Source organism: Bos javanicus, chromosome 28 (genome assembly GCF_032452875.1).
Source record: "Bos javanicus breed banteng chromosome 28, ARS-OSU_banteng_1.0, whole genome shotgun sequence".
NCBI classification, from domain to species: Eukaryota; Metazoa; Chordata; class Mammalia; order Artiodactyla; family Bovidae; genus Bos; species Bos javanicus.
The window spans coordinates 20,400,833-20,426,054 of NC_083895.1; the positions used below are offsets into that span (position 1 = coordinate 20,400,833).

At 44.4% G+C, this 25,222-nt stretch overlaps 1 protein-coding gene, 1 long non-coding RNA gene and 1 other non-coding gene across 3 annotated transcripts in view; 2 read left to right on the forward strand and 1 right to left on the reverse strand.

Moving 5' to 3' along the window:
• The window catches only part of LOC133240393 (uncharacterized), an 80,988-nt gene extending 56,382 nt beyond the window's left edge, over positions 1–24,606 (reverse strand). The window contains exons 1-2 of the long non-coding RNA XR_009734218.1: positions 24,518–24,606; positions 23,954–23,997 (exon numbers count right to left, since the gene is read on the reverse strand). This is a non-coding gene — a long non-coding RNA (uncharacterized LOC133240393). The remainder of the gene's footprint in view (positions 1–23,953; positions 23,998–24,517) is intronic.
• Positions 20,629–20,701, forward strand: TRNAG-CCC (transfer RNA glycine (anticodon CCC)). Its single transcript has one exon. It is a non-coding gene; the product is annotated as a tRNA-Gly (tRNA).
• Positions 23,318–25,222, forward strand: part of NRBF2 (nuclear receptor binding factor 2) — a 280,817-nt gene continuing 278,912 nt past the window's right edge. The window contains exon 1 of the mRNA XM_061405095.1: positions 23,318–23,456. Within this exon, the coding sequence (XP_061261079.1) occupies positions 23,333–23,456 (124 nt within the window). The 5' untranslated portion in view covers positions 23,318–23,332. The remainder of the gene's footprint in view (positions 23,457–25,222) is intronic.

Sequence of the window (25,222 nt, forward strand, 5' to 3'; positions counted from 1 at the left end):
TTGTGGGCCCCTGAATACTCACATCTGGGCTACCTCTTCTGAGCATCCTAGAGGAGGGGCCCTAGGCCAGCCTGTGCCAGACACTGTCAGTCTCCTGCCCAAGACTGCCCTCCTTCTGCTTCCCTGAAGCCTCATGGACTGAGGAACTGCTCCAGGTACTGAGGACTGTGTTACTCGGGTATGTGATCCTCAGGCATAGCTGTAGGCTCGGTGTGGGGTTAAGACTGTGGATTCAGGAATCAGAGCAAGTTGAGTCTGAATCACAGCAAGTTAAGTCTGAATCACAGCAAGTTGAGTCTGAATCACAGCTACTCCTGCTTAGCTGTGTACACTGGAGCAAGTTACTTAACCTTTCTGAGCCCCAGTTTCTATCTGTAAAATGCGCATAAGAGTTTCTAACATCATAGAGGATTTGTGAGCTCAAATATGGTGAGAAACAACCAGTTTAGCATGACATCTGTTCTGATCTGTGGCTGACATCCCTTAGCTATCCTTAAATCTGGCCCTTACTCAGCACCACTTCTCACTTGGTTTTAAACAGGCACAGTGATTTGCGGGAGGAGGAAAGGTATAAAGATACCTGGAGAGGGGAACACAAAGGGGTGAGGATGTCCAGAGAGCAATGGAAGGAACATGAACTATTTCACACTTTTGCCCAGGACTAGTCCAGGGAGCCTACAATCTCCCATCTACTGCCTTTAGTATTGCCTCTTTAAAAAATATATATAGATAGATAGATTTATTAATTTATGTGGCTGCACTGGGTCTTATTTGTGGCCTGTGAACTCTTAATTGTAGCATGTGGGATCTAGTTCCCTGACCGGGGTTGGAATTCGGGTCCCCTGCATTGGGAGCATGGAGTCTTAGCCACTGGACCACCAGGGAAGTCCTACCTCCTACAGATGCCCTCAAGGTAGTCCCCCCAGAGCAAGGTTCCAAGTCTCTGTAAGTCTCATGTCCCTAGGTCCCTGTTCCCTCCTTTCCCCTGCCCTCCTCTATTCTAGACTTGCCATCCCTCACACACCCCCTGTCTGTTTTGTTTACATGTCTTTTGCTTCCAGGGTCTTCTTAGTGAACTTCTACTCATCCTACAAAACTCAGCCCTGATGGCTCCTCCTTCTGCAACTGCTTCAGCAAGATCAGTTCAGTTCAGTTGTCACTCAGTCATGTCCGACTCTTTGTGATCCCATGGACTGCAGCATGCCAGGCCTCCCTGTTCATCACCAGCTCCTAGAGTTTACTCAAACTTATATCCGTTGAGTTGGTGATGCCATCTAACCATCTCATTCTCTGTCGTCCCCTTCTCCTTCTGCCTTCAATCTTTCCCAGCATCAGGGTCTTTTCCAGTGAGTCAGTTCTTTGCATCAGGTGGCCAAAGTATTGGAGTTTCAGCTTCAGTATCAGTCCTTCCAATGAACACTCAGAACTGATTACCTTTAGGAAGGACTGGCTGGATCTCCTTGCTATCCAAGAGACTCTCAAGAGTCTTCTCCAACACCACAGTTCAAAAGCATCAATTCTCTGGCACTCAGCTTTCTTTATAGTCCAACTCTCACATCCATACATGACTACTGGAAAAACCATAGCCTTGACTAGATGGACTTTCGTTGGCAAAGTAAATGTCTCTGCTTTTTAATATGCTGTCTAGGTTCGTCATAACTTTTCTTCCAAGGAGCAAGGGTCTTTTAATTTCATGCTGCAATCACCATCTGCAGTGATTTTGGAGCCCAAGAAAATAAAGTTTGTCATTGTTTCCATTGCTTCTCCATCCATTTACCATGAAGTTATGGGACCAGATGCCATGATCTTAGTTTTCTGAATGTTGAGCTTTAAGCCAACTTTTTCACTTTTCTCTTTCACTTTCATCAAGAGGCTTTTTAGTTCCTCTTCACTTTCTGCCATAAGGGTGGTGTCATCTGCATATCTGAGGTTATTGATATTTCTTCCAGCAATCTTGATTCCAGCTTGTGCTTCTTCCAGCCCAGCATTTCTCATGATGTACTCTGCATAACAGTTAAATAAGCAGGGTGACAATATACAGCCTTGACGTACTCCTTTTCCTATTTGGAACCAGTCTGTTGTTTCATGTCCAGTTCTAACTGTTGCTTCCTGACCTGCATACAGATTTCTCAGGAGACAGGTCAGGTGGTCTGGTATTCCCATCTCTTTCAGAATTTTCCACAGTTTGTTGTGATCCACAGTCAAAGGCTTTGGCATAGTCAATAAAGCAGAAGTAGATGTTTTTCTGGAACTTTCTTGCTTTTTTGATGATCCAACAGATGTTGGCAATTTGATCTCTGGTTCCTCTGCCTTTTCTAAATCCAGCTTGAACATCTGGAAGTTCATAGTTCATGTATTGTTTAAGCCTGGCTTGGAGAATTTTGAGCATTAATTTGCTAGCGTGTGAGATGAGTGCAATTGTGCGGTAGTTTGAGGGTTCTTTGGTATTGCCTTTCTTAGGGATTGGAATGAAAATTGACCTTTTCCAGTCCTGTGGCCACTGCTGAGTCTTCCACATTTACTGACGTATTGAGTGCAGCATTTGCACAGCATCATCTTGTAGGATTTGAAATAGCTCAACTGGAATTCCATCACTTCCATTAGCTTTGTTCATAGTGATGCTTCCTAAAGCCCACTTGACTTATTCCAGGATGTCTGGCTCTAGGTGAGTAATCACACCATTGTGATTATCTGAGTTGTGAAGGTATTTTTTGTATTGTTCTGTGTGTTCTTGCCACTTCTTCTTAATATCTTCCGCTTCTGTTGGTCCATACCATTTCTGTCCTTTATTGAGCCCATCTTTGCATGAAATGTTCCCTTGGTATCTCTAATTTTCCTGAAGAGATCTCTAGTCTTTCCCATTCTATTGTTTTCCTCGATTTCTTTGCACTAATCACTGAGGAAGGCTTTCTTATCTCCCCTAGCTATTCTTTGGAACTCTGCATTCAGATGGGTATATCTTTCCTTTTCTCCTTTGCCTTTTGCTTTAACCCCTCCCTTTCCTGGGCTTCCACAGCACCTGCATCTCCATGCTAAACAGATTACCTTGTTTGATAATCATTTGTTTACATATCTTTTCCCAGCTGGAAGGTGTGTTCCAAAAAGGGAGGGGCCACTGGATTCTCATTCACAGACTCCCTCCACCACCAGGTTCCCACCCCAATCACTGCCCCACCTCCTGCACACCTTGGCAGTCTGTGAAAGAGGGACGGAAAGTTTCTTCATTGTTTATTCGGTTTAGGAATCTCTTCTCACACCTGTTCCAACACTGGTTGGTTCCAACACTGCTGGTTTATGCAGCAAATTAAAGATTCAACCCTTAGCAAAGCCACAATAAGGCATCAAGTAGCAAGAAACAATGGGCTTCCCAGGTGGCTCAGTGGTAAAGAATCCACCTGTCATTGCAGGAGGTGTAAGAGACGCAGGTTTGATCCCTAAGATGGGAAGATCCCCTGAAGAAGGAAAAGGCAATTTGCCCCTAGTATTATTCTTACCTGAAAAATTCCATGGACAGAGGAGCCTGGCGGGCTACAGCCCATGGAGCCACAAAAACTAGTAGAACTGTTTCCAAGTTGGGACAATATCAGGAGTATTAAGTGGACGATTACACCTGGGGCTCCAGGTGGCCATTCTAAGGGAACAGGAGTGGAGGAGTCGATGGTACCTCCAAAGACTTGGGATTCATCTTTCTAATTAATACCCAGTGGGTAAGAGGGTGAAAAGCTGGACAGCCACTTCTCACATCAGCCTCCCACTTCTTGTACATTTCTCACCAAATCCCCCTCTTTCTCCCTAAATGGCACCTGACCTCTTCTCCTTCAAGGCCCTACCCCTAACTCCTCCAGTTTCTCTTTGATCCTCAGTTTATCCAGATGAAAACCCTCAGATTGGGGAGCATTTGTCTGTAGTCCCTAGGAAAGTTCTGGAACTCTTTCCTGTAGGGGAAGCAGGCTACACTTTGGCAGCAAGCACTGGGCTACACACACAGGGCAGATGCCAATGCTCCTGATTCATTCTGGAATCCTATTTTATCCTCATCTGACTCCATCACCTGGAGCCTGGAGCAGTGGCATTTTGCCAGAAACCCCTGGCCAAGAGCCACAGGACGGTTGGGGTGTGCTTATTCTCAACAGGGCTCTGGCGACTGGTAAGTGAAGAGTGGCTTCCGAAGCATGATCCTAAGAAAAGAGGCTGCCATGGCCCTGCAGCCCCAAACCCTGCTTCTTCCGGGGCCTCTGCGGAGCCTTTTCTGAATCCAGTCGGCTGGGAGGCATCCTGCTCAGATGCAGCCCTGGGGCAAGATGGAGCTCTGGAAGGTGTGCACACACTACAGACAGCCAGCTTCACCCCCTCAGTTCCTGAGGAACTAGCCTTTCCTACCGTCTTCAGCATCTGTTGCCTCCTTTCCATTCTCAAGGCCACCGCCCTGGCTCAAAGTCCTCATTTCACATCTCACCTGGGATCTTGTAATAATCTAGCTTTTCCTCACTTAAACTTTTCTCTGCAGTGCTGCTGAAGAAACTCCCTAAAATATGGACTCTGTATGAGTCCATTTCCATGAAGTGTAAGAACAGATAAAACTAACCTAGGTGTCAAAAGTCCAAAACGGTGGTTACTTGTGTGTGTGGATAGGGGATTCAGAATTGTCTAGGAGGAAGCATGAGAGGACCTCTGGGATGTTTGGAATGCTCCATGTTTTGATCTGTGTGCTCACTGCATATACAAAAATTCATAGAAGGGACTTCCTTGGTAGTCCAGTGGTTAAGACTCTACATTCCCAATGCAGGGGTTTCAGATTCAATCCCTGGTCAGAGAACTAAGATCCCACAGGCTGCTCAGCCAAAAAAGAAAAAAAAAACATACAGTGTTAAACACTTAAGATCCTTGCCTTTGTATATGTTAAGGCTTAATCAGGAAGTAAAAAAATAAAGTGAACTAAATCTGCCTTCATTTAACAAGTATTTTTCAAGCACCCACAGTGTGGTAGGGATTCAGGGGTGAAAGACACAACTCCCACAACCCACTCCTTCCCACACTTGCCTTTCAGACTTCTATTCTTCTGAACAAACACAACTAGACTACTAGCTAATGTGCCAAACATATCCCTTTACCATCGCAGCTCCCTCCAAAACCTTACCTGGGCCTCGCTCCCATCACTACCTGTTTCTACTCCCAGTCCCACTTGGGAAATTCTTCTGCAAGGCTCAAAAATAAGATTAGCTCCTGAATGGAGCCTTCTCGGGGCTTGCCAAGTAGCTCAGTGGGTAAAGAATCTGCCTACAATGCAGGAGACGTGAGTACAATCCCCTGGGTTGGGAAGATCTCCTGGAGGAGATCATGACAACCCACCTAGTATTCTTGCCTGGAGAATGCCCTGGACAGAGGAGCCTCGTAAGCTACAGTCCATAGTGTGGCAAAGAGCTGGACATGACTCAGCATGCACGCACTGAGCCGTCTCCCTGGGGTGACGGTGCTCCACACTGCAGCCCTGTGTGCGCCTCTTGGGGCCTCCTGTTTTGGGAGATCTGTGCCTCCTGCCTGACCTTTCCTCATAAACACAAGACTCATCTCTGATTCACCTCCGCTCCATGAACACCTGCTGAATTGAAAGACCAAAGAAACAAAAGGGGGAAACACCTTAAAAGCTTCCTGGGCTGCCCAGCTTGGTCTCTGCCTGCTTCATTGTTCAGGAGCCCACAAAAGAAGCAAAAACCCCATAACCATTACACCACAACCCACCCTGCTCTGAGATCATGCCTCTGGTTTGCATGAGGGATTGGGAAGATCCCCTGGAGAAGGGAATGGCAACCTACTCCAGCATTCTTGCCTGGGAATTCTCATGGATTTCCCTCCTCCTAGGAGGAGCATGGAGGGCTACAGTCCATGGGGTCACAAAGAGCTGGACATGACTGAGTGACTAACACTTTTCACTTTCACTTTGAATGCAAAGGTTTGTTAAGGTCTTCAGTGCTCCAAGCATACCTCCAGAGATCTCAAAAGAAAAAAAATGTGGTGGGGTGGGGCACATGGCGGGAGGAAGAGGACAGGGAAGTGAGCAAATACTCCTGCTCAGGCAGGTGGTCCCTCTTGGGGTCTAATCTTTTTCCTTTTCCCTAAGGTCTCTTGGTGGGGTGGGGGGGGCGGTCACTTCTGCATCCAGAGGACAGGTTCTTACCATGTATGTTTCAAATGTGAAAGCAGACCCAATTTCAAGGTATCGACCCTGATACCCAAAAAGCTGTCAACTCTGGGTTTGCACTTCCATTTCAAAGCATCACTTCAAAACACAACTTTTTGTGTTAGCCTACAAATTCATATGTTGCATGAAGTATGTATGAATAAATATATTTAAATATATTGATTGTCTACCATAGGTAGGGAATTCCCTGGTAGCTCAGATGGTAAAAAAAATCTGCCTACAATGCAGGAGACCCTGGTTCAATTTCTGGGTTGGGAAGATCCCCTGGAGGAGGGCATAGTGGCTCACTCCAGTATTCTTGCCTGATGAAGCCCCATGGAGAGAGGAGCCTGGCCAGCTACAGTCCATGTGGTCGCAGAGATGGACACGACTGAGTGACTAAGCACAGTACAGCAAGCACCTTAGGTAGGACCTTGTGCTGAGGGGGGAACAGAAGATTTAAAAGCTAGAGTTCACCATTTCTGCCTCCCAAAGGGTTTGTAAGCAGTTTGTCAGCATGTATGGGAAGTTCACTGAAGCATTGTTCAATACAAGGGGAAAAAAAAATAGAAACAATCTGAATATCCATCATGAGAAGGACCAATAAAATGTATCATGCTGGCTTCCTGAAATACAATAGAGTGCTTTAATGGAACTAACTAGGGATTGTATGTCAACACGAATAGATCTTGAAAATACAGACAGCGAAAAAGACAGATTGTAGAATGATGCATATCATAGAATATCACTCATGCAAGAACACACATAATGAAAATAATACTCTACATATTCTATGAATGCATTAGAACCTGCATTAGATTCTAATCCGCATTAGAATCTAATCTGCATTAGATTCTAACCTGCATTAGAATCTAAAAGTATGTTTTTTAAATGGTACAGAGGGACATATACTTTCTCTCAGGGAGAGGGGAAGAAACAGATAGACCTAGATGAAAGAGGGCTTTTGTTTTTTCTATAATTACTCTCATTTTTTAAAGTAATTAGGAAAGTACTGCCTAAATACGTGAGAAGCTAAGTAATGAGTTTATCGATAACTGCAACAACAATCAAAGTAACATCACAGAGCAGAATGGATTTACTGTCCTGGGGTTAGCATCTGCACTAATGGCTGGGAGCTTAGACAAGGAAGAACTGGGGGCTGGGGAGCTCTGAGGAGGAGCTAAGGAATTAGTACTTCCTGGGAAGTCTTTTGGAAAGGGAATGCTGTGACAGAGGTGGAGTTACATGAAGATTCCTCTGGCCACAGGTGTGCAATATAAAAATTTGCATTATGAGTGTATGTGGGATTTTTTTTCCTCATACTTGTCAGGCTCTGGAATTGAAGAACACAGTATTGCACAAACTAAGCTCTGAGAGGAAATCAGGTTAGGAAAACGAGGGATGCTTTGCTGTAACCCTTGAGCCAAATGAACTAGGGATCAAGGACTCTGGGGCTCCTGGGGATCAGCAATATTGACTTAGTTTCCTTCGCTGGACTGTCAGCTTCTCGGGCTGGGCTGTGATGTCTTCCTTCCTGGAGCCCCAACGTACAGAACAGTTCATGATGTCAGATCGCAGACATTCAGTGAACACTTGTTGAATGAATGAGTAGGTGAATGAATGAATGGGTGGATGGATGAATATCACAGAAAGGTCAAAGAGAATAAAGACTACAAGGAGGCTTGTGGCTTGAAGGGCTAACTCTCTAGCTCTGAGGCACTTCTGCCCTTCTTTCTCCCGGATGGTGCCTGTCCCTCGGAGGGGGGCTTTTATTTGCCTCCCCCATCATTTCCTCTCCATGACTCCACCCCTAAACCCTGGGGTCCTTCTTAGGATGTGGGGTAGGAGTGACTATCAACTCACAGGGAGGTCGGAAGAAAATAAAATAAAAAACCATTTGAAGAACTGAGCTGGGAAGATCCTCACAGAAGTTGGATTGAGGTGGAGCAGTGTACATGAAGGGTGGGGTAGGGGTGGAACTCTAAACTAAGGCCGAGGGGAAATGAGCCTATAGGAAGAGAGGAGCAGGCAGGTGGAAGGACTGGGGCCAGATATCAGAAAACTGGCGGAGGAACCAGTTTACACAGATGGTTTCAAACCTGGAGCTCAGAATCCCAGGATTTCACAGACAACCTCCAGCGGTTTCCCAAACAATGAGGTGTTTTCTGCCAAGGAGAGCTTAAAATTGCCAGAGGGATCTGTTTATCTATTATCTGCCCTACATCCTGGGGTTGTGAGTAAGACCTCATTTGAAGGCAAGAGACAAAGGGGTGTGTGTGTGTGTGTGTGTGTGTGTGTGTGTGTGTGTGTGTGTAGAGGTGGAGAGTACAGGGCAGGGAAAAGAGGAGGGGAGGGAAGCAAAGGGAAGGGGAGAAGAGGGACAATCATTCAGCTAAAACATTTGAAAGAACATAGAGTACATAGTCTCTCTCCCTCTTGAAATGAGGTCATATATAAAAAGTATTCTGAGTGGAAAAGCCTCTCAATGAGTGTTTGTATTGGACTTGACACAGGAAAAGAATTCAATCAAAAAACAAATTCACTTGAAATTACCAAAAATTTCCTAGCCCACCCCAGTCACAGGATTGGCATTATCCCCAAAAGATCAAAATTGGAGACGCAAAGCCCAGAGTAAGGGAAGCAGGGAGGTATAGATGATTGGTGTTGAGTTCTCGTTAATAATCATTAACATTCTACTGAGCACTTTTCAGGAGCTCTGCTTAACTCTCGCCTGCATAATCTCATGAATTCTCACAATAGGCTAGAAAGTAGACCCTATGAGCATCCCCACACCAAGGCTTAGAGAGGTGGAGCAACTTTCCCAGTATCACACCAGATCACAGGCAGCAAGGCTGGGCTTTGAATCCAGGCAGCCTGACTGCCAAGTCTCTGAGCACAAGATGCAATCATGTCTCCCAAACACTATGACCTGAGCCAGTGTGGTTGAAGTAAGGTAGGTGCAGGCACCTGCAGCCTGCAGGAAGAAAGGACATCTTCATTTCTGGGAGGGTCCAAGTGACACAGTCCTTCATAGAAAATCCCAGAAACCCTGTCTCTGTTGGAACAGTTGCCTTCCCAGGCCCTGGGGTGGACTGAACCCACCATCGAGAAGGTTCATTCCCTTCTCGATGCCACATATTCTGAGAGCTTAAAGGTATCTCATCTTGAGCCAATGAATAGCAGGATGAAGGACCCAGATAACTCGAAAGGAAGATGAGGACACTTAAGGTAAAGAAGAGAAAATTAGAAGGGGAAAGCTATCCCAAACATTCAGCTCTCTCAAAGAAGAGTGACCAAGTTTGTTCTGTGCAGCTCTGGGTGGCAGAACTAGGTTCAGTGGAGAAGTAAGAGGGAGACAAAGTTAATCAACATCACATATGATTTTCCTTAGATCTCTCTGAAAATGAAGTTGGCCTCACTGAAGATACTAAAGATGGTGAGCACACTGTCAGAGGAAGCAATCGAGCAAAAACAGTCAGGAATCATACATCCTGAGAGGGAACTCACGTGTTGGGTAGAAGATTCAGTTAAGCTCAGTCACTCAGTCGTGTCCGACTCTTTGTGATCCCATGAATTGCAGCATGCCAGGCCTCTCTGTCCATCACCAACTCCCGGAGTTCACTCTAACTCATGTCCATCGAGTCGGTGATGCCATCCAGCCATCTCATCCTCTGTCATCCACTTTTCCTCCTGCCCCCAATGAAGATTAATTGACTACTAAAGACTCTTCTGACTTGGAGATTCTGCAAATTTATAATTATGAGGTTTCTTCTCCTTCTCAGAATTTCTCACTGAGCCAAATTTCAATCAAAGAATGAACCCAGGGCTTCCCTGATGGCTCAGTGGTAAAGAATCCACCTGACAACCCGGGAGACAAGGGTTCAATTCCTGTTCCAAGAAGATCCCATATGCTGTGGAGCAACTAAACCTGTGTGCCACAACCATTGAGCCTGTGTACTACAGCCCAGGAACCACAGCTACTGAAGCCGTGTGACCTAGAGCCTGTGCTCCACGAGAGAAGCCACTGTAATGAAAAGCTGTGCACCACAACTATAGAAAAATCTGCACAGCAACGAAGACCCAGCACAGCCAAAATTATATATATATATATATATACACACACACACACACACACACACAAGGACTCATTGGAAAAGACTCTGATGCTGGGAGGGATTGGTGGCAGGAGAAGAAGGGGATGACAGAGGATGAGATGGCTGGATGACATCACTGACTCGATGGACGTGAGTCTGGGTGAACTCCGGGAGTTGGTGATGGACAGGGAGGCCTGGCGTACTGCGATTCATGGGGTCGCAAAGAGTCGGACATGACTGAGCGACTGAACTGAACTGACTGATATATATATATAAAGAATGAATCCAATGGTCATTCCAGCCACTGAAATTATAAGGCCTTATAAATTCTTATATTCTGCGTGTCTACAAAGGGAGCCCCACCTGTGACACAAGCCTATCTGTCTGTCAGCAGGGGAAGCATTTTTCACACTAATAGTACAAGTCAGAATAAATACCATCTCCATTTGGAAGACAGTCTTTGACAGAAGAGAATTGGCCTGCTTGATTAGAAGTATATGTCAGGTGCTGATAATAGGGAAATCCTTTTCAGCTGAGCCCTAGAACCTGAACAGTCATAATGAGACCGATTTAATGAGCCTCCTGTTCTACAACAATATTAATTACAACCCTGTCACCGAAGGCAGCCAACTCGAGATAAAATAGGTAAAATGCACAGGAATTGGATTGCATTCAGCATCTTTCTCCCAGATACAAATAGGCTCATATAGTCATGTACATATGTCTCTAGTGAGCGACTGGATTTAACACCTTCTTTAAGCTGTTTGGAAGAAATGCTCACGCAGTGGGTCTAAACAGCAGAATTGCTTCTGAACTTTGGGTTTCTCCTCAGAATGCATCTACCCCAAGTCTGTCTGATTGAACCTGATCAATCCCAGCTTGCAGCTCCCTTGGAAAGAGAAGAGAAAGATGCAGCAGAGGCCCTTCTTGTTGAGCAGGTAGGCACACCTCCAATGCTTTATTTTGGTCAGGTCTCACAAATCTCTCCCCTTAAAGAAATGGAATTCCTTTCAGGTAAAATTTAAACTTGGAATTGTCATCAGTCCAGTTGACTAAATCATCACGAGGGGCCTAATTATGCTAATATATACTGAGCTCTACCAGGCACTCTGGTAATGCAAAACACCTTGCAATTAGTACTGACAGTGTGCTCTTTATAGGAAGCCCAGAGATGTTAGGTGCTTCATTCAAGGGCATACGTGCAGGTCGGTGGAGCCAGAGTTCAAACTTAGGCTGACCAATTTCAGAACCAGGGTGCTTAACCACAGGGCCATGCTGTGCACGGTGTTCGCAGGCGGCTTATTCATTCAGCAAGTGTTAACTGAGCACCTCCTATGTGCCAGGCACTGTGCTGGGTGCTGAGCAGAAACGAAAGACACAAACCTGTCCAGAGCCATTCCAGCAGACTGTAACAAACTGCCCCATTCCCTGGGCATCAGCAAGGGCTCCAGGAAATGATGAGGTGTAACCAGAGACCTTAAAGATAAGAATTAGGCAGTGAGTGGAGAGGGGCCTGAGAAGGAAGGAGGTTACTGCAGGATTCTTTGGGATCAGAATGGCAGAAAAGCAGCATTGTGAGACCTTGAGGAATCACACAACACCAAGAGGAGAAAGCTTTCCGACAGGAAGGACTGGGTGGAGGCAAAACTTGAGCTAGATCCTTAAAAATAGACATGGTAAAAAAGATGGGCAGTATATATGTTGTACACTTTAAAATCTGCTGGAACTCTCTCATGTGTACATAACCCTTTCACTCTAACTCAGAACCAGGGAACTTTGTCATGTGGACAAGACTCCAAGGGGTTAATCACCTGCCAATCAAAAGAGGCCACAGGGTTCCGCTCTCACTTCTTACTAAGTCCACGTTGTTGAGATTTTGAGGATTCAAAGATTGTGCGCAACTTTGGAAGGAATGATGCTAAAGCTGAAACTCCAATACTTTGGCCACCTCATGCGAAGAGTCAACTCATTGGAAAAGACTCTGATGCTGGGAGGGATTGGGGGCAAGAGGAGAAGGGGACGACAGAGGATGAGATGGCTGGATGGCATCACTGACTCGATGGACATGAATTTGAGTGAACGCCAGGAGTTGGTGATGGACAAGGAGGCCTGGCGTGCTGCGTGCTGCGATTCATGGGGTTGCAAAGAGTCAGACATGACTAAGTGACTGAACTGAACTGAACTGAATGAAGGCAGCATGGGAGAGGACAGACACGGAATCCTGAGCCTCAACTCAGGCAGACTGCAGTGACCCCGAATCTGACACAGAGAAGCAGAAATTGCTGGAAGCAAAGTAAGAGTTCCGTAGGCCTAAAAACTCACACCAAGCCCTGGCTCTGACCCTAGAACCCACTGACTTGTGAACCCATGAAATGGTCCACATCCACCCCCCACTCCCATCACCAAAGTGCAGGTGGCCTTGCCTGAATCACCTGGCTCTGCTCCTCTCCATGCTGCCTGCATCTGCAGTGGTTCTCCAGTTTTAGTGCATATTGGTACCACCCACAAGGCTGACGGAACAACAGAATTTATAGACCTCGCCTTCAGAGCTTCCGATTCCAGTAGGTCTGCAGTAGTGCTAAGAGTTTGCATTTCTGACAAGTTATCAGGAGATGCTGATGGTGGCCCCACACTTTGGGAACCGCTGCTTTATGGCACAAGTGTGGGACAACTCCAGCTCCACTGGCTTCTTTTCCCAGTCTTACTACACACTTAAGGTAAACCCACTGCCTCGGGGAGGAGCCGACAGGCAATGGAAAATGAAGGAATTGGGTGAGCTCAGATGTATATGCAAGGTGCGGGAGATGGGAACAGTCGCGAACCTGGAACATTCAGGCCCCAATAAAAGGGGGAAACTCACTCAGCTCTAGCCAGATTTTGATGGACATCATTACAAGTCCAGGATTGCCAGGTGTTCTTATTTTCAAGAGAAGGCAAAAATAATGATTTCTCTGTAAGATGTCCCAGTTTCTCAAAGTTGGTTCAAGATTTTTAAAGACAATATCAGGGTCGGTCAGGGGATGTCTTAGGCCTCCTGCAGCTTTAATACTTGGTGGTTCGGGCTTGTAGTAAAGGGTTCTGATGATGTGTTCTGGCCTATTCTAACATTTAAGTTTTACTTAAAATAATGAAATCAGTAAGTATAACTTTTTTCTTAAAAACCAAAAAAAAATAAAATAAAATAAAATTCATGGGAAATCTGATCCATGGGTCACCAGTTTTCAGCTTTTGATTAAAAAAGAACAAAAAACAAACAAAAAAAACACCTCTTACAGTTCATAGAATCCTAACTCTAGACATGTTCTTTGGTATCCCTGTCTTTGAAAGGTTTTCAGAAAAAGCTGGAGTTCCAAAAAGTTTAAATCACTTCTCCAGAAAATCAGCTCCAGTTCTCCTGCCCTGCCCTTTTTTCACCACACCCTACTCCTTCCATCCTTTGTTTACTTCAGATATGAAACACCTTATTTCCTGTATCAGACTAGAAGCAATTTGAGGGCATGCTTCATGCATGACTAATATTGGTAACTCAGCATCTCTCACATAACAGGTATCTAATAAAAACTCCTATTTTTATTGTTACATCAAAGAGGAATGCTCTTTGGTATCTCCCTCACTGTATTCGGGAAACAGCTGTCAAATGATTAACTGGGTAAGTCTCTCTCTGATTTCTTTAAAATTAATTTTTATTTGGCGTATAGTTGTTTTATAATGTTGCATAGTTTCTACTGTACAGCAAAGTGAATCAGCTATAACTATACTTATATTCACTCTGTTTTGGATTTCTTTCCCATTTAGGTCACCTCGGGTGGCACTGATGGTAAAGAATCTGCCTGCTAATGCAGGAGACACAAGAGACTTGGGTTCAATCCCTGGGTCAGGAAGATCCCCTGGAGGAGGAAATGGCAACCCACTCCAGTTTTCTTGCCTGGAAAATTCCAAGGGCAGAGGAGCTTGGTGGGCTACAGTCCATGGGGTCACAAAGAGTTGGCTGCAATGGAGCACACCATGGGTCACCACAGAACACTGAGTAGGGTCCCCTGAGCCATAACAGTAGGTTCTCATTAGTTATCTATTTAATACGTAGTATCAAGAGTGCATATGTGTCGATTGCAATCTCCCAGGTCATCCCTCACCCTCCCCAACTGAAGTCTCTTAGCCCAAGGAAGACTTTCTTAGGTTCCTCATCTGTAAAACAAGAGAGTTGGACCTGCTTCTTCTGCCAAGTATGATCCCTGGACCAGTGGCACGGACACCACCTGGAAGCCTGTTCTGACTGTGAAATTTCAGGCCCCGGCCACGCCTACTGAATCAGAGTCCGCTTTTTAACAAGATTTCCTGAGGTGATTTGTATGCTTGTTAAAGTCTGAGAAGCACTGGACTACTTGTCAAAGTTTAGTGTGCATGAAAATTACCGGGGGCACTTAAAAATGCTGATATTCTCTTATACGTGGAATTTTTTTAAAAAATAGATACAAATGAACTTATATACAAAACAGACCCACAGACTTTGAGAATGAACATACAGTTACCAAGAGGCAAGTGTGAGACGGAGGGATAGATAAATTGGGAGTTTGGGACTGACCTGTATACACTGCTATATTTTAAAAAGATGACCAACAAAGCGCTACTGTTAAAATTTTTTTTTAAATTTCTTAAAATGCAGATATTTAGGCCCCAGCACAGATCAATGGACAGAAATCTCTGGGCAGGGAGGCTGGGGCTCAGCATTTTTAAAAATTAATTTTTATTGGAGTTTTATTACTTTACAATGCTGTGTTAGTTTCTACTGTACAGCAAAACAAATCAGCCATACGTATCATATATCCCTTCCCTTTTGGATTTCCTTCCCATTCAGGTCACCACAGTGCACTGAGTAGAGTTCCCTGTGCTATCCAGTATGTACTCATCGGGACTCAGCATTTTTTATGCGTTCCCCAGGGCCTCACTTTGAGAAACACTGCATGGCCTGTGCCCTCTCACCCCATACCCCGCTGAACATTCTGTTTTCACCTCACCTTACAGCCTGTCCCTGGCCCCAGAGACCCAAGAAGATTGTATCTTTCAGGTCAGGAGTCCCAGGCTATTGTTCCGGCATATCCACTCTCAGGGAGAGGAAAGGAGACCCATGATTTATAGCAGTTGCCTTGTGGAAATGCTGCCATCACGGAGGATTTCAAGCACCCACTGAGATGTCTCTGAACACAGAACTGGGGACAGATGGGCACACTCAGTTCTTTACTAGGCATGGGCTGCAGCACGCCAGAGTCCGTGGCCCTTGTTGTACCTGCAGATTCTCAGTGAGCCAAGCCTGGCTTTGGTCCTGATGACATGCCAGTCATGCACTGAATACTCTACTAAAGGTTAGCGAGGACAGCAAAGGGATATAAAAGATTAGGCAACAGGGTAGAGTGATTAAGCCTTCAGACCTTAAGACAGGCCTGGTTTCAACTCCAGATCTGTCTCTTATAACCGTGTAACAGGGCAAAGGCTAACAGAGTTTTGCCAAGGGAACGCATTGGCCATAGCAAACACCCTCTTCCAACAACACAAGAGAAGACTCTACACAAGGATATCACCAGATAGTCAACACTGAAATCAGATTGATTATATTCTTTGCAACCAAAGATGGAAAAGTTCCATACAATCAGCAAAAACAAGACCAGGAGCTGACTGTGGCTCAGATCATGAACTCCGTATTACCAAATTCAGACTTAAATTGAAGAAGGTAGGGAAAACCACTAGACCATTCAGGTATGACCTAAATCAAATCCCTTATATCAATTATACAGTGGAAGTGAGAAATAGATTTAAGGGACTAGATCTGATAGATAGAGTGCCTGATGAACTATGGATGGAGGTTCGTGACATTGTACAGGAGACAGAGATCAAGACCATCCCCATGGAAAAGAAATGCAAAAAAAGCAAAATGGCTGTCTGAGGAGGCCTTACAAACAGCTGTGAAAAGAAGAGAAGTGAAAAGCAAAGGAGAAAAGGAAAGATATAAGCATCTGAATGCAGAGTTCCAAAGAATAGCAAGAAGAGATAAAAAAGCCTTCCTCAGCGATCAATGCATAGAAACAGAGGAAAACAACAGGATGGGAAAGACTAGAGATCTCTTCAAGAAAATCAGAGATACCAAGGGAAGATTTCATGCAAAGATGGGCTCGATAAAGGACAGAAATGGTATGGACCTAACAGAAGCAGAAGATATTAAGAAGAGGTGACAAGAATACACAGAAGAACTGTACAAAAAAGATCTTCACAACCCAGATAATCACGAGGGTGTGATCACTCACCTAGAGCCAGACATCCTGGAATGTGAAGTCAAATGGGCCTTGGAAAGCATCACTATGAACAAAGCTAGTGGAGGTGATGGAATTCCAGTTGAGCTATTTCAAATTCTGAAAGATGATGCTGTGAAAGTGCTGCACTCAATATGCCAGCAAATTCGGAAAACTCAGCAGTGGCCACAGGACTGGAAAAGGTCAGTTTTCATTCCAATCCCAAAGAAAGGCAATGCCAAAGAATGCTCAAACTACCTCACAACTGCACTCATCTCACACACTAGTAAAGTAATGCTCAAAATTCTCCAAGCCAGGCTTCAGCAGTACGTGAACCGTGAACTTCCAGATGTTCAAGCTGGTTTTAGAAAAGGCAGAGGAACCAGAGATCAAATTGCCAACATCCGCTGGATCATGGAAAAAGCAAGAGAGTTCCAGAAAAACATCTATTTCTGCTTTATTGACCATGCCAAAGCCTTTGACTGTGTGGATCACAATAAACTGTGGAAAATTCTGAAAGAGATGGGAATACCAGACCACCTGACCTTCCTCTTGAGAAATCTGTATGCAGGTCAGGAAGCAACAGTTAGAACTGGACATGGAACAACAGACTGGTTCCAAATAGGAAAAGGAGTACGTCAAGGCTGTATATTGTCACCCTGCTTATTTAACTTATATGCAGAGTACATCATGAGAAATGCTGGGCTGGATGAAGAACAAGCTGGAATTAAGATTGCCGGGAGAAATATCAATAACCTCAGATACACAGATGACACCACCCTTATGGCAGAAAGTGAAGAGGAACTCAAAAGCCTCTTGATGGAAGTGAAAGAGGAGAGTGAAAAAGTTGGCTTAAAGCTCAACATTCAGAAAACTAAGATCATGGCATCGGGTCCCATCACTTCATGGGAAATAGATGGGGAAACAGTGGAAACAGTGTCAGACTTTATTTTTCTGGGCTCCAAAATCACTACAGATGGTGACTGCAGCCATGAAATTAAAAGATGCTTACTCCTTGGAAGGAAAGTTATGACCAACCTAGATAGCATATTCAAAAGCACAGACATTACTTTGCCAACAAAGGTCCGTCTAGTCAAGGCTATGGTTTTTCCAGTGGTCATGTATGGATGTGAGAGTTGGACTGTGAAGAAAGCTGAGCGCCGAAGAATTGATGCTTTTGAACTGTGGTGTTGGACAAGACTCTTGAGAGTCCCTTGGACTGCAAGGAGATCCAACCAGTCCATTCTGAAGGAGATCAGCCCTGGGATTTCTTTGGAAGGAATGATGGTAAAGCTGAAACTCCAGTACTTTGGCCACCTCATGCGAAGAGTTGACTCATTGGAAAAGACTCTGATGCTGGGAGGGATTGGGGGCTGGAGAAGAAGGGGACGAGGATGAGATGGCTGGATGGCATCACTGACTCGATGGACGTGAGTCTGAGTGAACTCTGGGAGTTGGTGATGGACAGGGAGACCTGGCGTGCTGCGATTCATGGGGTCGCAAAGAGTCGGACACGACTGAGTGACTGAACTGAACTGAACTGAACCTTGGTCAAATTGCTTAACCTCTTTAAGCAATTTATTATATACTAAAGTATATGTATGAATATATACTATATATATAATATATATATACACACACACGCACGATAGTGCCAAATACTAAATATATATATATGTTTATATACGTGTGTAAAGACATATTATATACAATATACACACAACCTCATGGAGTTTTTGGTCTAGCCCTTATAAGGAAATATTAACATGTTCTAATTTAAAACCTGAATGGTAGATACTAGGTATTCATTTTTTATTTGTCGTTAATTATAAATATATGGCATATACTCTTTTGACTGTATTATTTATTTCACAATAAAAATGGCAATACAAGCCCAAATGAAGTTAATCACTAAAATGTGTCATCTCATTATGACAGCTCATCCATGTCATTATTTTGCTCATCCATGTCACTGTCTTGAAAAGTGGGGTCCTGACCCACTGGGAACCTGGCTGAGAACTTGGCTCTGTTGATATGTCAGCTAGATGCTTGATGAAAGTGTTAGTCACTCAGTCATGTCTAACCTTTGGTGACCCCATGGACTGTAGCCTGACAGGCTCCTCTATCCATGGAATTTTTCAGACAAGAATACAGGAGCTGGGTGCCATGCCCTCCTCCAGGGGATCTTCCCGACCAAGGGATCAAACCCAAGTCTCCTGCATTGCAGGCAGATTCTTTACCATCTGAGACACTAGGGAAGCACCAGATGCTTGATGAAGAACACCTAATTCTCTTTGAAGCTTGTGGGTGCAAACTTGAGGAGACATGAGAGAACCCCATTCAACGAAGAGGAACTTTGTTTATGCTTTGTGGGGACCTGAGTCAGAAATTCTGCCACTGCCACCACCAGATGCAATTGAAATATAAACCAACAGGCAGGCTCAGAAACGGGGCAGGAGGAGAGGAACAGTGTGACTCAGGAAAGCATAGTCCTTTCCCTCCTTTCACTGAACCACTCCTCAGTGGCAAGTCTTTCTAACAACTGGAATAAGTCCTTCCTTTTCCTTTCTAGGATCCACTAAATGTCTCAGCCACCTCCCCCCTTTTCAGGCAATGTCTTGTTTTCAGGCAATGTCTTGTTTTCAGACCACTATGGCCAGGCTACTGGTGGACAGCAAGCACTTGAACCTGACCGTTAAGATTGTGGGTCCTTCTCTAGGCCTCAGGCTCTTTCCTAAGCCAGCAAGATGGGTCAGGTGACCTCTCAAGCCTCTGATAATTCTAATACCTCATGGTTTAGGCCATAGTAGATTATTCTACGGAGAAGGCAATGGTACCCTACTCCAGTACTCTTGCCTGGAAAATACCATGGATGGAGGAGCCTGGTAGGCTGCAGTCCATGGGGTTGCAAAGAGTCGGACACGACTGAGCAACTTCACTTTCACTTTTCACTTTCATGCATTGGAGAAGGAAATGGCAACCCACTACAGTGTTCTTGCCTGAAGGAGCCCAGGGACAGGGGAGCCTGGTGGGCTGCCGTCTGTGGGGTCGCACAGAGTGAGACACGACTGAAGCGACGAGCAGCAGCAGCAGCAGCAGATTATTCTAGTGATGTGTCAGGCCAATTAAGGGGATGATGAATTGACACTTTCAAATCACATCACTTCCTTGATTTCTTATGCTTTTCCTGCTTTGTTTCTTATAGTTTTATGTAGGAAATAAATAGGGGACATAGTACATTGCATTTGGCCAAGTAAATACAGAAAAAAGTGAGAGGTGGGTGGTGCTTCCCAGGTGGCACTGATGGTAAAGAATCCGCCTGCAATGCAGGAGACCCATATTTGATCCCTGAGTCAGGAAGATCCCCTGGAGAAAGGCATGACAACCCACTCTAATATTCTTGCCTGGAGAATCCCATGGACAGAGGAGCCTGATGGGCTATGGTCCATGGGGTCGCAATGAGTTGGACATGACTGAAGCGACTTAGCATACATGCATAATAAAAATAGCTAACACTTAAGTAATGTGCCAGTAATAAAAATAGCTAACACTTAAGTAATGTGCCAGGGCACCACTCTAAATGCTTTAAAACATACTGATTCGACTGAGGAATATACTACTGTTATCATTATCCCCAGTTTACACAGGGGTAAACTGAGGTTCAGAGCAATTAAGTGGTTTGTCCAAGGTCATACAACCTGTACATGTCAGAGCCAGGATTATGAACCCAGCTTGGCTCTGGAATCTGTACTTTCATCACTGTGCTGTATTGCTTTTGAATTGTGTTATCCAAACTGTTCCTGATAGAGCAGCCTTTCTTCAAGGAGGTAAAGCTAGGAGAGCCCATTTTATCAAACTGGGAAACTACTCAGAATCCAGAAGCTTGACGTCTCTGTTTAGAAATGTTGCTGTCTCAGATTCTAGAAACAATTCTCTGCTTTGGCCTGAAAAGCTATCCAAAAGATGTGCCTTCATATTTCCTTAACCATCACTCCTTCACAGATCAGCAGTGGGATGGTTTTAAACACAGGGCAAATCAAGCTGGTGGAGAACCTAGTTAAGAGAGGCACGGACTTCCCTGGGGGTCCAGTGGTTAGGACTCTGCACTCCCAATGCAGGGGGCCTGGGTTCAATCCCTGGTCAGGGAACTAGATCCCGCATGCTGCAACTAAGACCTGGCACAGCCAGATTTAAAAGAGAGAGAGAGGAAAGCAGAATGTCAGTCATTCAGCTTCTAGCCCAGGAAGCTGTGCACCTGCAGGGAGGTGCTTCACCTCTCTGGACCTCAGATGTCTCACTCAGAAGGTAAAGAAGTGAAAACAGATGACTTCCAAGGTCCCTCGCCTCCCTGAAAGAGATTCTTCCCTCAGCTACACCAGTTGTTGGCAATGAAGTGATAAGGCAAATGACAAGCAAGTTTTGACGGTGCTCTGAAAGCAGACACCAGACATGTAAATTCAGATCCCAGGAATGTGAGAGAAAGCTCTGGCATGGCCTTCCTATTTCAACAAACAACTAATCAATGCAGAAACAGCCAGGTCGTTAAAAACCATTTTAATTTTCATTTTCAGACTTTGTTTATAATGGACCCATCCTTCAAATGATCTATTTTTTTCCCGCAGTTCATCCCAGACCCAGGAAACAGAGATAAGAAGGGACCGTCCCCCCTCCACAATCTTTCTTCACATTTCACTTTTCACATTTGGTGATACAAATAAAACCTTTAAAATACTCAACACAAAACGTTTGAGACTTCCAAAGTTTGTGAATCATAACATATCATCGATCTGTTCAAAACTTGACAAATAGACGATAAGTTCCCTCGTTATACCTCAACATCTGATGAAGACGCACTCAATAAATATTTGTTGATTAGTAACAAATGTGTTGATGGAAAGTTCTAATCATTACCAGCGAAGAATCAGGCTCACGTATGTGCTGATTAAACCTCTGATCGCTTCTTCTGGGTTCATCACAAACTCCATTCATCCTCCAACAAGGAAGTGAGACTCCCTTAACTTTTAGCTCAGATTTTACCAGAGCATGTGATGCTCAGACTGCCTTCCCACGTGTTTCACTGAGGAACAGGTAAGAAGGACCCGGCACGCAGACACCAATCCCTAAATCCTTAAGACTTGATGAGGGTTTGGTGGATTATCCCCCAGCCCTCTTACCCATTTAGTTTTGTAACCGCCAAGAGGTCAGAGCCAAAAGGGTTGAAAAGCAAACGAAAGTGCCCGGGGGGAGGAGAGGAAGGGCAGGATCATTAGCGAATTTAGGAAGTCACAGTACAGCGGCCAAAGCTGACGTCTCTGAAGAACCCAGTGTTCTTGCTTTGAGGGACACTGGATCTCAATGATACCGCCACCTGGCTTGGAAAAGCCTGCCTTGTGCAAGCCAGGAGACGAGAATCCATTATCTTAGTCTGTGTCTTTGTAATCATGACACTGGGCAGAGTAGCCCAAGGGTCTTTTCTGCATGACTGACAAACATTCAAATCAGGCTTGAACCGTGAGTGAACTTGAGAGTGAGGTCTGATCTATGTTCAGACCTATGTTCAGATCTATGTTCAATTCAAGAGGAAGATTATTGGTTAGGCTAAAGAAGATCTTTGCTTTAAAATCATCATTTTCACTACCTGAAGGTAGTAAGTGACCCTGGACCCATGTTAGGATCTAGGGAAGATGATCTTTGGGAAAAAATTCCCTTTGGGAATTTAAGCACATCTCAATTACTCAAAGCAACTGTTAGCCTTACAAAGAAGGTGGGGTTCCTCACTTGAGACCTAGCCTAGGTTAGGAGGGTCAACCCTGAATTTTAGTTCTGATGAGTAGAGAAAGCACACAGCCATTGGCTAAGCTTTCATCCACAGCTGAGCATTCTTCTCTTAGAAATAATCACAATAACTGTCATAATTCCACCTATAATTGTATCAGTGTATCTATGTATATATAAATATATGTATAGGTGTATCTTCTCAACTTCTAAAACAACTTCCCAAACAGCATCTCATTTGTATCAACCCATTCCACCTCTCTTTATTTTAACATGGCATTCTGTTTTCTTTTTCTTTGTGTTCAGCCAGTTCTGAAATCCTACTCAGCTTTCTATTGTGGAGCAGTCCATGGCCTCCTCTAACCTACCTGGCTTAAGAGAACAAAGGATTAAGAACAGTTCTGTCCTGAGGAACTTTCTGCAAAGATGGAAATATTATGTTACCTACACGGTCTGATAGAGTAACTGATACCACCATATAGCTACTGAATACTTAAAATGAGACTAATGTGACTCAGGAACAAAATATTAAATTTTACTTCATTTTAACTAATTTGAATGAAAATAGCTACACAGGACTAGTGATGCCTGGATGGGACAGTGCAATTCTGAGGACTTTTCACAGCACGGAAAAGAAAAGATCAAACTGTCAGTCATCATTCCTGACTGTCGACCATCGTGCTACTGATTTCCACACATGGAAGTGAAAAGATTTTTTTTCACACTTTAAATCAAACTTGTGTAGTCCACATGGCTTAATAGCTGGGGTTGTATGCTTTTTCCTCAAATGCAAATATGGCTCAACACAAAGTGCGGCAGTAGCAACTTTATTCTTTGGCAGGGTCCAGGGACCTTCACATCCCTGCTGGGAGGGCCCCATGCTCTCAGGCTTATGAATTCTACACCCTGCACCCACACAGCTCAAGACTTCTAAAGAGCGCCCTTTGTCTCCTTGGCTTGTGTGTCAAGGAGGCAAAGGGTTCTGCTGCACGGCAATTAATCAAATGGTCCACTCTACCTTTGATCTGGGAGAAAATAGTCAAGATAACATTCAGGAGGAGAAAGTGAGAGACAGAGACACGGAGGGGAGGGAGAGGAGAAACTGTGCCAGAAAGAGAAGAGGAAAAGGTAAGGTGGAAAGAGAGATAGATGACAGGAAGGAAGGGCATGGGTATTTCAAAGAGTCCAGCCTTCATTCTCTGATCCATCTTCTTTTAAAAACCAGGATGTCTCACGCTACCATGGCAAGTCCGTTTCCTACTACTGGTCAAATTCAAGCCCCCAGCTATCTTAACTCAGAAGAAAGGCCTCATAAAGGCTTATTGGAAATAATAGGTTTGGACATACCTATTAACTTCCTACTCCAACACCCGTACGTCTAGTTTTCACTCAGGTCAACAACGGGTGTACTTAAAGGTGGCACTCAGAAACGTCCTGACTAGGAGAGAGCACTCCTCGGAAAATATGGTAAGCCTGCTGGTCTCTGAGAGCTCCTGGAGACATTTAAACTTTCTTTATCCTGACTGAAAAACCAGAAATCCATGATTAACTGCAGAGAAGGCAGGAACTAGTAATCATTTATGATTATAGTAGCAAAACTTTTCTCAAGGTCTTGCAGGGTTTACCTTTAAATGAACTTCTTTACACAATGGTTGGGTGGAGGGTAGCCCTAAAAAAGAGAGAATTGAAAAAGAAATGGTGTTATTTTGTTCAACTGAAGAGAAATGAAGTATTCAAAAACAAGGATTATATGGGCATTTGTTTTGCTTTCCTGAAAAAAAAAAAGAAGAGCTATGTGTTCCTTTTGTACATCTTAAAAACATGTTAGGGACACACTGAGCTGATAGATATGAAAAATTATGAATATTCCACTCAATAATTAAGCATGTCTTCTTTTTGTTGGCCTTTTTTGTGACAGCATTTCCTGCACAATCCATTTTAATCCAATTCTTTGATATTTAAAAAAAATGGAGATTCCTCTAATTGATTCACAGAGAAACTTTATTTATCCAGAGGAACTGAGAAAAGTTAGGCTTGGAGATATGAGCTGTTTTTTTTTTATGAGGTTACTGAGTTGGCCTTACAGGGGAAATGACTTAGAGATGCAGCAAATTGATCTGCAGGTTTCTAGAGAGCAAACGTGATGATTTCACTAGATGGCATAAACATACAGACCCAAACACACTTACCCTCTCGACAGTTGTGAGGTCAGCTCGATTTGGGGCCAGACTAATGTTATAAATGTTCTAAATGAGGATCCCAAGCATTGTGGGTTCTGTAAAACACGTCCAGCTTTCCCAGACCAGACATTGGAGTCTAGTTATATCTGTCACAGATGAATGAGTTTGTTCTTGGCCTGGCCTATCCAACTCAAACCCCGTAGGAACCTCTTTGAAAACCACAGAACATCATTCCATGCTTGATTTTGCACTAAGATCTTTCAATGGATTGAAACATACAGCACATAAGAGCAGGTGTTCCCAGCTCATGGCCCAGCTCCACGCCTGAGGAGGCCACAGAGGGCATGTTATTCTCATTAACAATGCACCATCTCCACATCTCTTCCTGAAACAGGCTCTCCTTGTTTCATACAGGAGAATAAGGACCGAGGCGGGCAATGTCTTGACCACTCCATCTCCCAGAAGAATGCTTAAGTCAAGTTAAGTTAAGTCATTCGCTCAGTCGTGTCCGACTCTTTGCAATCCCGTGGACTGTAGCCCACCAGGCTCCTCCGTCCATGGGATTCTCCAGGCAAGAATACTGGAGTGGGTTGCCATTTCCTTCTCCAGGGGATCTTCCCGACCCAGGGATCGAACCCAGGTCTCCCGCATTGCAGGCAGACGCTTTAATTAATACATGACTGCTTACTAGAAACCTTCAGAAAGCCCCCAAAA